Here is a 14,919-nt window from a genome sequence, read left to right as displayed (position 1 = left end):
GGAGCACTTTCTGCTCTTGCAAAGAGCCATTGGATGGGTTCCTATCACCCGCATGGAACCTCAGAACCCTCTGTAACTCTAGTTCCATGGGATCTAATACACATCTGACCACTAAAGGTATCAGACACATACATAGTGCACAAACATACATGCAAAACACTCATATACATTAAACAAAAAATAAATAAATCATTTAAAAATGCAATTCTATAACTGACCTATGTACAACACAGTACACCACGGAGTATCCGCTGCTACCCTTGTGGTCATGCAGCTGACTGACTGAAGCTGAGATTCACTGCTGTTCTTCAGCATTGCATACTGTGGGGGTGGGAGTAGGAATGGCCCCCAAAGACTCATGTATTTGAATGTTTGGCCCAGAGGGAGAGGTGCTATTAAGAGATATGGCCTTGTTGGAGGAAGTTTGTTACTGTGGGGGCAGGCTTTGAGGTCTGATACGCTCAGGCTATGCCAAGTGTGGTACACAGTCTCCTTTTGCTGCCTGTGGATCAAGATGTAGAACTCAAAGCTCCTTCTCCAGCACCATGTCTGCCTGTATACTACCATGCCACCATGATGAGCATGGACTGAACCTCTGAACTGTAAGTCAGCCCCAGTTAAATGTTTTCCTTTCTAAGAGTTGCCGTGGTCATGGTGTCTCTTCACAGCAATAGAAGCCCAAGACACATACCTCACATAGAATTACTTCTGGCTCAGCAAAACATGAATACACATGGATTTCATACCATGGCAAAGTTTAAAAGTTTAAGTTAAACTATCATAAATCAGGGACTTTGTATATTTATCTGAACAGTCTTTTCCTTACAAAATGTGTCTTGGTCAGTTAGGTAGCTCTATAGGCAAAGGTGCTTGCCATCAAGCCTGATAACCTGAATTTGAGCCCCAGTCTCCACATGGAGGGTGAGAACCAATTCCTACAAGTCATTCTCTGAGTTCCACAGGTACGCTGAAGCAAATGTGTATCCCTCCACACAAATAAATAAATGTAATTTAAAACATTGGCCTAAAATCCCAGGACTCAGGAGGCAGAGGTAGGCAGATCACTGAGTTCAAGGGCAGCCTGGTCTTCATAGTAAGTACCAGACCAGTCAGAGCTGCAAGGTGAGACCATGGGTTTTTGCTGTTGTTGCTTTTGTTTTTTGTTTGTGTAAATCTTATCTGATCCTACTGTCTTTTCTTAGCACTCCACCCACATAAGACCTTCCTTCACTACTCTTCCTTAACCCACTACTGACCTGCCACTAATATTGCATGCATAAATCACATTTGCACTTTGCCAAATTCTTATACTTTCTCAGGCTTTTGGTTTCTCTAGATCCCAGAATGATGCAGGGATAAAGGTGTGACTCAGTTGACCTAACTTATCTAGGCTCTAAATTCATGTCAAATGTACCTCCTCTGTTAAACCATCCTACCAGCTTTGTTTGTTTGTTTTTCAAGATAGTATTTCTCTGTGTAGCCCTGGCTGTCCTCGAATTCACAAAGATCCACCTGCCTCTGCTCTCAAGTACTGAGATTAAAGACATGCGCCACCACCATTCAGCTCGATCCTACCATTTTCACTATCCAATTTCAACTCAGCTTTAAACATCAGCCCCTCCACGGTTCCCTGGAGCTGACCATACCTTCAGACTGTGGGGTGCTCTCCTTGTGCTCCCGGCCCACATGAGTGACAGTAACAAAGGTAAGCTTCTGGTATCTCTACTGCCTTGTGCAGAGCTGGGCTACAGCAAGCACTGAGAACACTACACAGATGTAGAAGGGAAGTGTGTGAAGCTAACGCTGTCAGGAAATAATGTAAAGCCTGGCGCTGTGCCCAGGCAGCAGCTACACTCAGGCCAGGTACAGAGCTGCCACTTAGGAACTTTTATCAACTCTGTCACACCTTCAAAGACACCATCAGTTTCTGGAACGTAGAATCCTATGTTATTACAAAAGCCCCATGCAAATCATACTTAACTCCAACTCTCTGTTCAACCTGAAACTCTCTAATCTCTTAAAGGCCAGAAGGCTTAGCTCCATGGTTCTCTCAATGTCTGTAGGAGTGTGGCAGAGTATCTGATGGATAGTTTCCCATTTAGGGAGTCTATAAAAGGAAGAACAGGTTTAGGATATAAATCTAATTTATTTTCCATTAACATTCAACTGCAGGTTTTATCATTAAATAAGGTGGGGGTGGGGTGGGCAGGAAACAACTAGAGAGCATTGAAGATTTTAAAAATAATTTAAAATACAGTACAGTATTTCTGATACCCAAGTTCCCTCCAATCTGCATCTTACTTGAATAGTAACAAGGTGTGAACACTCTGAGCCTTAATATTTTTAAATTCTGCAGAAAGTTAAACTATATTCTTACCAATACAGTGCTACCTTTTAAAAAAAAAAAAATGTCCCTTACCTTTCTCTTGTGTTTCTTGTAGAGCCTTCTTCCACAGATGAACTGATCTTTCATAGGATCCTAACAGAAAGCACTCTTCACCTAAGAATGATTTTACCAAACAGTTAGTTACAGTTGATTACATAACTTTTAAATGTTTATTTTGCTTTAAAATTCAGTAGCTACATATCCAGCCTGAAATTATTCTAAAAATCATTTTGAAAAACAAAAACCTACTTAATCACTTCACATATCCAAGGAGGTAGAAACTGTTTATAAGATACTGACCACTGATAGGTGTAAGTTCCAAGGCTTGAGGCAAGCTATCCCCGGCCATCTGCAGGTTAGTTTGGAGATGACATAACAGAGTCTTGACAAAAGATACTTCATGTGTTACATTTTCAGGTAACTGTCTGTCACCTTCAGGAATTCTTTGGCTTAATTGTGCTTGATACCATAAAGTTTTTTTGTACAACAGCCTCCAAAGAGCAACCAATCTGTACAGGAAATAAGATTGTCAAAACCAAATTTCAAGAGTAATGAAAACAAGTTTAGCTCCCTTTGCAGGCAGTGTCTTGCTTGATTTCTTCACAAATGCAACAGAACACACTGACCAAGCTAATGATCATGGTCCAGGGGCCAATGCACATAAGGACCACAAGATTTTCACAAACGTTTTATGCACCTATATACATTTTCCATTATATACTTAACTTTTATTTTATATTTTCAAGATCATTATGGCTGCCCAAGATTTAAAAATAAATGTCCTTAATGTTCGCTAAAAAAAAATTGAAACAATCTTTGGCTGACAAATACAATTTATATAGAGAGACGGGAGAGACACCTCAGGGATTAAGAGGATCTGCTGGTCTTCCAGAAAACTTGAGTTTACATCTCAGTACCCACACCTGGCAGCTCTGCCTGTAACTTCTGGAGTGAAAAACTACTCTGGGATTAGTACTAACAGTTTAAAATCTTATAAACATACTAAAAACTACCAATTACACACTTCTTACTACATCATAAGAAATCCATAGTGTTTCAGTAATAAAATTAGTATTCATACCTGTGACCTGGCTTTTGAGCAAGATTTGTGACTTGAGGATGAATATTTAAAGATGAGTCCCAGGACCAACTTTCCTTAGAAGCTTGACAAATAGGGACTACTAATGAGTCCAGCTCAGCTGTTCTTTCACCAGCTGATGCTGAAAGGGCCTCGGGCTGAAGACTGCAGACACCATTTACATGGGCAGCTACCATTCGGAGTAAAGAAAGGCAGGCTAAAAGCTTCTCTGAGAAGAGCCCGTTTTTTTCTTGATGAGTCAGTAAAAGCTTTACAGTATTTGAGGTCAGCTTTATCAAATGGCCAATATCTTGTCTGTATCTCATATCCCAATAGTGGACTGATAAACACTGATGGAAAAGTTGAAAGATACAAAGTACCCATGCATTATGCTTCACATTCTTATTTACAAACAGGTCAAACTTAGGCAAAGGGCACTTTATAAACTGGAGAACATAGAAGAAATGAGTGAGGCAGAGTACTGTGTAACTTAACATTAAGTGTTTCTCTGCTACATTTTTTGAAATGCCTATAGTCCACGCTGCAAGTAGTTTTTTCTGTATACAATGCAGTTCTGCGATGGCTCTGTCTGTCTCCTTGGAATCATCCTTTGCATGAACTGTATCAAACATAGATGCAAATTCCAATCTTCCTTCCTTGATAATGCTAAACCGTAGATCTTTTCTTTGGTTACAAAAAGGCAATGAGTTGTTTGGAAATTGTTCAACTTCATTAGCTTCTTCTCCTTCAGAATCCTAAACACAAGGGGAAAATTATATTAAATCCCATTCAAGCCTAATGCATAGGATCGCTGTGTTGTTCTCAAATTTCTATTTCCTTTAACAACAACAACAACAAAACCAATAAATTTCTTAGAATAAAGTCAGTAGATACTAATAAGTACCTGAACATCAGTAGTTTCACTTAACTTCACTGTTTCTTCTGCTTGCAGAAACCTAGGGACGGTGCCATGAACTAAGCCCTCCTTTCCTTGATGCTTCAACAGGCTAGACCTTAAGGAATCCAGTGATCGCAAGTTCAGCCCTTTGTCCTTTGGCTATGGAAAAAAAGACAAATGATTTCTAAACGCAAAACTTTATCTGTAATTCTAAAGCAATTTAAACTTCTAGTGTTTTAACTTTGAAAGAAACAAGAAGGCACTTTTACCACAGATACCAGAAGGCACTGTACCTTAGATAGCATCATACTTTGGCATGCTTTCTCAAGCCTCTGGGTTGAATCAATTAGCAACGACCTCATGAGCGCTGTTGGAGACTGGTTATCAAGAAACCGAAGGGTCGTGACCATGTATCCATCAGAAATAATAAGGTAGGGTAGTCGTGAATGTGCTTTTACAGAAAACCTCTGTCTCAGGGGGTCACTGTCAGAAGCTGATGAATCTACAGGATTATTTGAATCTTGAAATGTAAACTGTTGTGGTCTAGCAAACACATATGAAAAGTCAAGAATCAGCAAGAGAAGGATCTTAAAGGAAGTAATCATATTATTCAAAAATGGCAAATAAACATCATGAATGATGAGAATGCAAGCAGATGAACAGACACAGAAGTATAAAATCTGTATAATTGTCTTCCAGGAAAAATAACAGTGACCAAATATATGTCTTTACATGTTTCCAATTTTTTTCAGAATTTTGTGGCATTTATTATGCTTTGGTTTTTTTAAACTGTATTCAACTTGGTTAAGAATTATGACATTTCACTTTTATTATTAAAGAGTTAAGTAGCTGGCTTTCCTTCTAAAATATGTAAATATAAGAACAGAATTACAAGAATGATAATTAGTACAATTGTTATTAAGAACAAAAAAAGAATTAGAGAGGCAGGCGGATCTCTGTGAGTTCGAGACCTGCCTGGTCTACAAGAGCTAGTTCCAGGACAGGCTCCAAAACCAGAGAGAAACCCTGTCTCGAAAAACCAAAAAAAAAAAAAAAAAAGAAAAAAAAGAATTAGAATATACTGGTGAGTAACATTCTATGAGTTTAAAATTAAATGAGTCGTGTGTGTGTGTGTGTGTGTGTGTGTGTGTGTGTGTGTGAGAGAGAGAGAGAGAGAGAGAGAGAGAGAGAGAGAGAGAGAGATGGACCCTGATTACACAATACAGCTGCTTATTGCTTTTAATGTTTTATAAATATAAAAGGAGACTTATTAATATATGGTAACTTTTCAGACTAGAGAACTATTAACACAGATTGGGAGGCCTGCTGATGCAGCAGTTGCCTACTGTGTGCACGGCTCTGAGTCTGATCTCTAGCACTGCACAAACAAGTGAGGATGCTGGGTGGGGTGGTGGTGGCGCCTTTAATCCCAGCATCCGTGAATCAGAGGCAAGCCTAGTCTACAGAACGAATTCCAGGACAGCTAGGGCTGTTACATAGGGAAACCATGTCTTGAAAAATCAAAAAACCAAAAAATACACATAAAATTAAATTAAAATTAAAAAATAGTTAAAAAACAAACACATTTTATGCAATTTATCATATGTCGAAACTAACATACTTCTATTATTATAAATGCAATATGAGTACCTTTAATGTTTAGAAGATGATACCCTAAGGTGTCCATTGTTAGCTCTGAGGACTAGCATTGTAAGAACCAATTTTTACTATTTAATAATATGTTGTGATTTTCAAATTTTATTTTTTTCAAATAATGAATATCTATTAGAAAAAAGCCATCAATTTGAAAAGCCTTAAAAAGGTAACTTTAAAGGCGATTGTGAGGAAATTCCAGTCAATACAAATTAAGAGCCCAAGTTCCAGCCTCAGCCTCCACATGGAGGTTCACGACTCTCTGTGTAACTCCAGTCCCAGAGGATCTAACCCTCAACTGGCCTCTTGGGCACTGAAAACAGAGTTCAGACAACATGCAGGCAAAAAACCCATACACATAAAAAATAAAGTAAAATAAAGAATTAAGGTTAAAAAAAACCCAAAAGATTCACAAGAATTGACAGTTTTCTCCTGGCACTAATCTGTCACTAAACATTAAGCTTTTTTTTTTTTTTTTGCTAAACATAATCAAGGATGTGCCCATGTCAGTTTCCTTCCTACGAAATTTCAAAAGTCATTTCCAATTTTTCTATGAAAAAATAGCTCTTAGTGCTGGAGAGATGACTCAGCAGTTAAGAACTTCTCCGCTCTGTGAGAAGACGGGGGTCTTATTCCCAGCAACCACGTCAGTCACAACCTCCAGCTCCCGGGCATCTGAGGTCGCCACTGACATTGCAGCGACCTCCACACAATTTTTAAGACAAATTAATTTTTAAAATCGCTCTCTAAACACATCTAGCTATGCACAGCAAACGGTTACCCAGCACTTATCTGACATGAGAACCCCATATACTAACGCAGACTCTCATTTCATTCCCTCAACACTGTAAGACAATTACTGTCACTCGTTTCCCAAGAAAAGAAATTGAGGCTTAAGGAACAATTTATTCTCGTACACAACCGGGAAATAGAAAAAACTAAGAATTGGAACTTGATTTATCTGACTATGGAGTCAAACCGCTACCTTCTTTCACAACTAAAATCCAAATATGGCCAAACCCTGCAGTCTATTACTGTTTCTGTCCTTCAATATGTTAATTGTGAGCTACTAAATTATTTCAGTGCTCCACTTTTAAAATAGTATCATGTTTTATTATCTTTTATAGTAAAGATATGCTCTCAGTACTATTAAATATTTAAATAACTTTATACTTACATAGTCACAATGGCAAATTTTCACCAGGATTAAGCCACAAAAAGAAATAGGAAGAAAACTATAAATAATTAGGAACAGATAAGAAACAGATATTGACATGATAGACTCACAGAAGAAAAACACAAATTTGGGGATGAAATTGTTTTTGTAAAAATGCATAATAAAATTAACTACCAAAGAAAATAAGTTCTGAAAAACAAAACAATTCAAATATCTCACCTATATGTTATCAGTGGATGAAGAGGAATAAATTCAGCTGGCCCAAATTCTATAGAGCAACCAAGTGTAACTAATGTCAGCAATTCACCTAGGCAGGTCAATAAAATCAGGGATCCACGTTTTAACACACAAGCCAGAAAAAGACTGTCATGTGTCCAGCTGATGTCACCTACCCAGTATGACCTAGAAAGATAAATAAGTTTTAGAAAGGACTGGATAGTAGGCTACTGTCACATAAATTTTGTTAATTTTACTTTGTAGGGAAAAAAGGCTTACATATATCGACTCTAACAATATTCCATTAGAAATCATAAGTAATTCAGAAATGAAAATATTACCCAAGTTGAGCCAATTAGTCAAGTCATTTTTGGCGGGGAGGGGTCTGAGACAGGGTTTCTCTGTATAACAGCCTTGGTTGTCCTGGAACTTGCTATACAGGCTGGCCTCAAACTCAGAGATCTGCCTGACTCTGTCTTCTGAGTGTTGGGATTAAAAGTGTGCACCACCACACCTGGCTTCATTGTCTTTTAATCAGAATGAACCGTAATCTCTATAACCACAACTGATGACAGATTCTGTCCCCACACAGCACACCTCCTCTTCCCAAAGCTGTTCCTTACTCCTTACTACTACTACTCCTTGGCAGCATCAATGTATCACCAGAACAAGGGGCAGCTCCCCTCCCATCTGACAAGACCATAGTCAAAGGGACCACTGAGCTGAGACCAACGCTGCTCTTGGAAAGGAAGGGGGGGGCAACAAAGAAAAGCAGCTAGATGATCTGACCTCTCTGGAAATTCAGAGAAAGGCATAGAAAGTGTTCAGAAACAAGAGGCTAGGTGCTCAAGAAAGAAATCTTTGTACTCCAATCTTGTACAGGTCTTTTCCTTTTATTTTTTGAAGACAGGATCTCTCTTGGCTGTTCTAGAACTTGCTATGTACACAGGTTGGCCTCAAAGTCTCAGAGATTCCCCTGCCTCTGCTTCTGGAGTGCTGGAATTAAAGGTGTATGTCAGCACACCTAACTTGTATATGCCTTATAGCTCATGTGTTATCCCAAAATCACCATGAATGAATGTAAGTGTTTAAAAATCCATGAACACTCTAGCCTACCTGAATGAATGGTGGTCTCTGCTCTTGAATTTTTATCTTACCCTCCCTAACAAAGCCTCAGATTGCTCGACCTACTCACAGCCCCATTCCTGAGAAGATGGGAAAAACAATGAAAAAGAAAATACAAGTGTATTTTCTACACTACCCTTTCTTTAAAAGTATCTGAGAGTTTCTTTATATAAAGCAACTTTTACAATTACCAAGTATAAAGGTAAGTCACATTCTTTAATCTAAATGTTATTTGTGGACTTACTAGAGCTTCAAACTTCAAAAGCCCTCCTTAGAAATAAGCACATGTATTCTTACCTGATAAGTGTAGCAGGGACCACAGGATTCTTATTACTGCATCCTTTAAGGTCACCACAGAGAGTAACAAAATTCAGTGTGTTTATAAACAATACCCGAGTTGCCTAGAAGGGGGAAAACATGACATAAGCAATGACGATATCTTCTGTGTGTATTACTACTGGAGGCAGAGAGAGCTGTTATTATACCAAGTAAGTAGTCTTAGCCAAGTACTGACAGTTCTTGACTCTAAAGTTGTTCAGAGTAGCCTTACACTTGAAATCCTCCGGCCCCAGCCCTGCCAACAGCTGGGTTAGCACGCATGCCCTCCTCCTTCACCCTTTCACTTGTTACTTTGTTTTATTGTGTTTGAGACGGGGTTTTCCTATGTAGCCCAGGCTGGCCTTGACCTCAAATCCTCCTGCCCCAGTGTGCAGAGTGCTGGGATTACAGGCATTTGCCACCAAGATAAGCTTTTTAATTTTACAGCTCTTCAAAACAGCTTTTGAAAATTATGACAGTTGATTTTTATAACTTTACCAAACCACGATGGGCTAAAAAGGTCACTTTAAGGAACATACAGTAGTAGTAAGGACAGGCGCTTGTTAACTGACCTTTGGGTCTTTCTGATTAAGAGTCACTGCCAAGGTAAGACCATCTCTTGAGAAGGCCGAGATCAGAGCTCCTCTTGACTTCACTGCCTCACACTTGGGAGTCAGACTGCACAGGACACATTCCTGCTGTGCCCAGTGAACACGGAAAGGCAATGACCTAAGAAAGTCATGGAATTATGAAAGGAAGGTTCAACAGGGTTTTTGTTTTTTTGTTTTTGCTTTTCGAGACAGGGTTTCTCTGTGGCTTTGGAGCCTGACCTGGAACTTGCTCTGTAGACCAGGCTGGTATCGAACTCACAGAGATCCGCCTGCCTCTGCCTCCCGAGTGCTGGGATTAAAGGCGTGCGCCACCATCGCCCCGCTCAACAGGGTTTTTCTGTGTAACAGACCTGGCTGTCCTGGAACTAACTCTGTAGACCAGGCTGGCCTCAAACTCAGAGATCCGCCTGCCTCTGCCTCCCAAGTGCTGGAATCAATGGAATATACCACAAATGCCCAGCAAGGTTTAATGATTTTATTTACTTATTTTTGATGTATGTATATGTTTTTTTAGATGAGGTCTCAACATATGACTTACACTGGCCTTGAACTCCTGAACTCAAGTGAGCCTCTTCCTTAGCACACTCTCTTGGACAGTGGAGGGCTTGCTGAAGTCACAGCTTGGTGACCTTCCTCGAACCTTTCACATGGCCCATCTTTGGAATGAGAGGAGCAGCAGCGGAATTAGCAGTGACGTTGCAGCTTCATTCTGTATCATGAGTGCACTGTATTGTTTGCACCTGTTAATAAACCTGACTTGAGGGGGCTGGAGAGCCAGCTCAACAGTTAAGAGCACCGGCTGCTCTTCCAGAGGACCCAGGTTCAATCCCCAACATCCACATGGCAGCTCACAACTGCCTGTAATTCTAGTTCCAGGGGATCGCATCCTCACATATACAGACAAAACGCCAATGTACCACATAAAATATAAACAAACAAACAAACCTGACTTGAACCCCTCTTTACCTGGTACCCATGTTGGGCACCATATGTAAATGGAGGCTTTTGTCCTGACCACCTAGTCCCAAATAAACACTTGGAGGCTTATACTAATTGTAAATGCTTGGACGATAGCTCAGGCTTATTTCTAGCTAACTCTTACATTTAAACTAACCCATATTTCTATTTATGCTTTGACACGTGGTTCAAGGCTTGTTACCTCATTTCCCACATGTCCTACTTGCTTAGCAGCTGACTGGGTCTATTTTCTCTGCCCTTCTCCTTTCCATCATCCTTAGTTTGGTCACTCCACCAATACTTCTTGCCTGGTTACTGGCCAATCAACACTTGATTAAACCAATTCAAGAGACAAATCTCTACAGTGTACAAGAGGATTATTCACAACACATTATTTTCCTAAACTATACTTAAGTTTTATAAGCTTTTAATATATTTTGCTCTATTTTATGAGGCTGATTGCAAACTATTTTACTATTAAAAAACAAATGGACAAACAAAAACTACTTGAGGATAGTTCTGGTGGCTCCAGCATTTGGGATACAGAGACAAGAATATCTCTTGGGTACAAGACCAGCAAGATCACACAGAGTTCTAGGATAGTCAGGGCTACATAGTGAGACCTTGTTCAAATACACAAAACAAAACAGTTGAGCATTTGAAGGCACAACAGTAGTAAATCCAAATATTCTTGCCCTCTTTAAAGTTCAATTCATCTAAAAGTAATTTTTATTATTATTTTTATTTTTTTTAATTTTCTTTATTTTACATACCAATCTCATTTCCCTTTCCCTCCCGCCTCCCCCTTCTTTCCTCCCACCCCACTCCCCATCCACTCCTCAGAGAGGGTGAGGCCTCCCATGAGAGTCAACAAAGTCCGTCACATCACCTGAGGCAGGACCAAGGTAAAAAGAAAAATACTCCACAAGCTATGCTATCTCATACATGTTTTCCCTTCTAGGAAAATAAAAACAAGAGAACCTTTCTAGATTTAATGTTTAAAAGTGAAAGGTAGAAGGGAAGGTCTACAAAGTTTTAAAAACTGAAATTAAGACCTGAAAATCTTAAATACAAACTGTCAATGACAAATGACAATGCTTGTTTAAAAGTTGGAAAGAAGAGAAAGGGAAATATTTACCTCACCTTACAGACGTCAGTACATTCTCTGACCACTGAATGACCAGAAATGCTAACTTCAAGCATTCTCCAGAATAGAAAGTAAAAGAACACAGGCAGCAGTCGCCAAGTAACTGCAGATAAATTTAATAGTTTAGTATACAATTAATCTGAAAATAAACTGATATGTCTCATATAAATACAGTCTATTGGGACCCTGCTCCTATTTTCATTCTTCATAGTAAGCTAAAGGCTATGTAATTTTTTATTTGCCAGATACAAGGCCCAAATGGAAAATCAGCCTAAGGACACAGAGGAGTTCTTTCGGGACCTTCGGCATCCTCTTTACAATCAAGTAGAACAAGGGACACGTATTGGTATTCGTATAGCACCACAGGGTAACTGCAGACCATGTTAGATTACAATTGATGATATAAAATATAAGATAAAACATAAAAGGGGCTGGAGAGATGCCCCAGCAGTTAAGAGCACTGGCTGCTCCTCCAGAGGCCCTGAGTCAATTCCCACCACTCACATGGTGGCTCACACTCTCTATACTTGGATCTTACGCCCTCTTCTGGCTAAAAGTCATACATGCAGACATAAAATAAAAAAAATCTTTGAAAAAAAATAAGGTAACAAAAATATTATCAAAATAACTCAAAGAGAATAAAATTCCCAACATGTATTTAATGCTCAGGACATGAAAATGCTTGTTACCCTGACTTGACTATAATATACAAATGTATAAAACTACTATATGCCACTTCATTAATATGTTCAAATATTAGTATAAAAATATACTATTTATTGTTGCTGGGAAACTTCCTGTAAAATTCTCTTCTTTTATAGTTTTATATTATCTATATTAGAATATCACCATACTGGGAAGAATCAATAAAATTTCAAAATGCAGTTTTTTTTTGTGGGGGGAGTGGGGTTCATGACAGGATTTCTCTGTGTAACAGTCCTAGCTGTTCTGGAACTCTCTCTGTAGACTAGGCTGGCCTCAAACTCACAGAGACCCGACTCTGCCTCCCCAATGCTGGAACTAAAGGACCCGGAGATTTTTTTTTTTTTTTAAAGAGCAGCCAGGCTGGTCTGAACTGACCATCTTGTCTCTATTTCCATAGTGCTGAGATTGGTATGTACCACCACGCCTAACTTCAAAATACAATTTCTAAGAAAAGTGGACTATGTAACAGATGAAAGTTCATACACAGAGACTACATAAAGTTATTTAAAATTTTTACTTAAACAATGCATCTGTTATATCCTGAGAATTTAATAACTTATGGAACACCACTAGTTCTAGTTTGTTAACTTATAAAACATTTGATTTTAACTTGGTTGTTCAAGACAAAGCCTTGCTATATAGCCAAGACAGCCTGGAGCTCAATATGTAACCAGGCTGGTCTTGAACTTTGGTTAGCTCTTGCACATCTGCCTCACTTGGGTTGCAGGTATGCACCATCATGCTCACTACCAGGCTCACTACGAGTCATATTATACTAAGGGAAAAAAGTTTTAATTTGAAACTATTCTTAAAATCACCTCTTCCAAACAGCAGTTTTACAACTACTCTGACTAGTGACAAACAGGTGTGCTATTCCCCTGACTAACGTTTCTCAGATTGGGCCGTTCTTAAAGCCTAAGAACTCTACTTCATAGTTTCTCGTGTGGATTTTACCTCATTTCTGACAAAAACAGCATCCACTACAGCTTCTTTATCTTGAGTGGAAGGCAATAAAACTGCCTCTTCGGGTATGATTTGGGACCACTGACCAACCAATGGGAGGCTTTTAGAAGATAAAATATTCAATTCCAAATATTCCCACAGAAGTATGCAGCCAGAAGATGTAATAAGCAGAACTCTTTTTCCATTTTCAGCTACATATAAGTATAGTCTTGAAGAGCTTGCTAATTAACAGAAAGAAAAAAAAAAAACAAAAAAGTTAAACTTTCAAAATCTGAATTTTTCATGAAAGTACATAATTTTCTTTTCCTTTTTGGCTTGTATGAAATAAGGTCTCTCTGCGATCCTCCTACCTCAGCATCCAAATGTTTGCCAGGCAAGTTAGCTACCCTTGCAGTAAGAAACTCAAGCTGTGTTATCACTTAGAATGCTAAAACTAAAGCATTAATAATAAAAGTACAAACAACAATAACATTTACTACTTTGCTTGTTTGTTTTTTGAGGAATTTTCTCAGCAGCTCTGCTTGTCCTGGAACCACTCTTGGCCTCTAACTCACAGAGATCTGCCTGACTCCGCTTCCCGAGTGCCCAGCACTAATAATGTAGGAGGGATTGAACCGACGGCATTGTGCAGCCTAGGCAAGGGCTCTAACACTGAGACCCACTCCTAGCATCCTTTTTACTTTTTATTTTGAGACAGGGTTACACTGGGCCACTCAAGCCAACCTTCAGCTCAATCTGCAGTCCAAGCAATACTCAAGCTTCTGGTCCTTCTGCCCCGGTCTCCTGAACTGTTTGGATTACAGACGTGCACCACAAAACCTGCACTGCTATGTAACACTAGAAACCTGTCATCAGAGCAATGACATGCAGGCCAGGTTTGCTTCTTCAAGTTAAATAAGGTGCAAAAAAGTACCAATCAAATTTCAGAATATTATATAGACAGAAACAATTTGCATATGCACACAAAGAGATACATTATCAAATAGTAATATGAAAAAAACTTCAGTCTTGTCTCAAAGAAAATTTAAAAAGTGCCTACCTACTGTAGCTTTAACAACTTCTTTAGGCTTTTCCGTCACCTGTATCAATTTCAAACAATCTTGATCTTTGTTCCACAGGAAAAGCTCTCCTGTAGTGAGGACCCCTGACAGCCACATATCTGTTCAAAAGCGAAATGCAACTTTTAACACACTATCGCTGACTTTTTTTCTTGAAAAATTGTAGTAAGCTAGCCTTTTGAACATATCAGCAATACTTAACCATTCCTGGATGTTGCCAGAAAAAAAACATCCTTCAACAAAGGCTGCAGACTCGGAATCTTCTTCTTTGTTCTTCCTGACAGCAAATTAATCTCATTTATGAATTTCTCATCCAACAGAAAAACAGCTTCATTCTCCTGAGAGAGAAAAACACGTGAAGGACTTATGTGGCTCCAACAGTTAATTCAATCTTCTCTACATAATTTACCATAGAAAGGAAACCAAAATAACATTTAAGAACAAGAATAACTTATACCACAAGTCTAAAGTAAACATTAAACCCATAGCCTAAACATTTTTTATTCTGTTTTAAATAATACTTGGGGTAGGGTGTTACTCAGGGATAGAGTGCCTGTCTAGCAGTGAGGTCCTGATTCTGTACCTATATATTCCATATCTAGCACTATGAAAACAGGAAATAATAAT

At 38.9% G+C, this 14,919-nt stretch overlaps 1 protein-coding gene across 9 annotated transcripts in view; it reads right to left on the bottom strand.

The window, feature by feature from the left end:
* The window catches only part of Cplane1 (ciliogenesis and planar polarity effector complex subunit 1), an 88,490-nt gene that overhangs the window by 66,055 nt on the left and 7,516 nt on the right, over positions 1 to 14,919 (bottom strand). For 6 of the 9 annotated variants that reach the window (XR_007591157.1, XM_050138964.1, XM_050138966.1 and 3 more), the window contains exons 3-14: positions 14,495 to 14,630; positions 14,274 to 14,393; positions 13,226 to 13,455; positions 11,563 to 11,669; positions 9,424 to 9,580; positions 8,831 to 8,934; positions 7,412 to 7,594; positions 4,656 to 4,905; positions 4,369 to 4,521; positions 3,468 to 4,219; positions 2,687 to 2,895; positions 2,420 to 2,500 (exon numbers count right to left, since the gene is read on the bottom strand). Coding sequence is in view for 8 of the 9 variants with exons in the window: in XM_050138964.1 (XP_049994921.1) it covers positions 2,420 to 2,500; positions 2,687 to 2,895; positions 3,468 to 4,219; positions 4,369 to 4,521; positions 4,656 to 4,905; positions 7,412 to 7,594; positions 8,831 to 8,934; positions 9,424 to 9,580; positions 11,563 to 11,669; positions 13,226 to 13,455; positions 14,274 to 14,393; positions 14,495 to 14,630 (2,482 nt within the window). In the remaining variant the exon portion in view is untranslated. Of the gene's footprint in view, positions 1 to 2,419; positions 2,501 to 2,686; positions 2,896 to 3,467; positions 4,220 to 4,368; positions 4,522 to 4,655; positions 4,906 to 7,411; positions 7,595 to 8,830; positions 8,935 to 9,423; positions 9,581 to 11,557; positions 11,670 to 13,225; positions 13,456 to 14,273; positions 14,394 to 14,494; positions 14,631 to 14,919 lie in introns of those variants that run through there. The other 3 variants (XM_050138969.1, XM_050138970.1, XM_050138971.1) reach the window with 3 other exon arrangements.

Source organism: Alexandromys fortis, unplaced genomic scaffold (genome assembly GCF_014885135.2).
Source record: "Alexandromys fortis isolate MF-2015 unplaced genomic scaffold, M_Fortis_MF-2015_v1.1 scaffold_37, whole genome shotgun sequence".
NCBI lineage: Eukaryota > Metazoa > Chordata > Mammalia > Rodentia > Cricetidae > Alexandromys > Alexandromys fortis.
The sequence above is the reverse complement of the archived record's forward strand: the minus strand, read 5'-3'. Positions and strand labels throughout refer to the sequence as shown.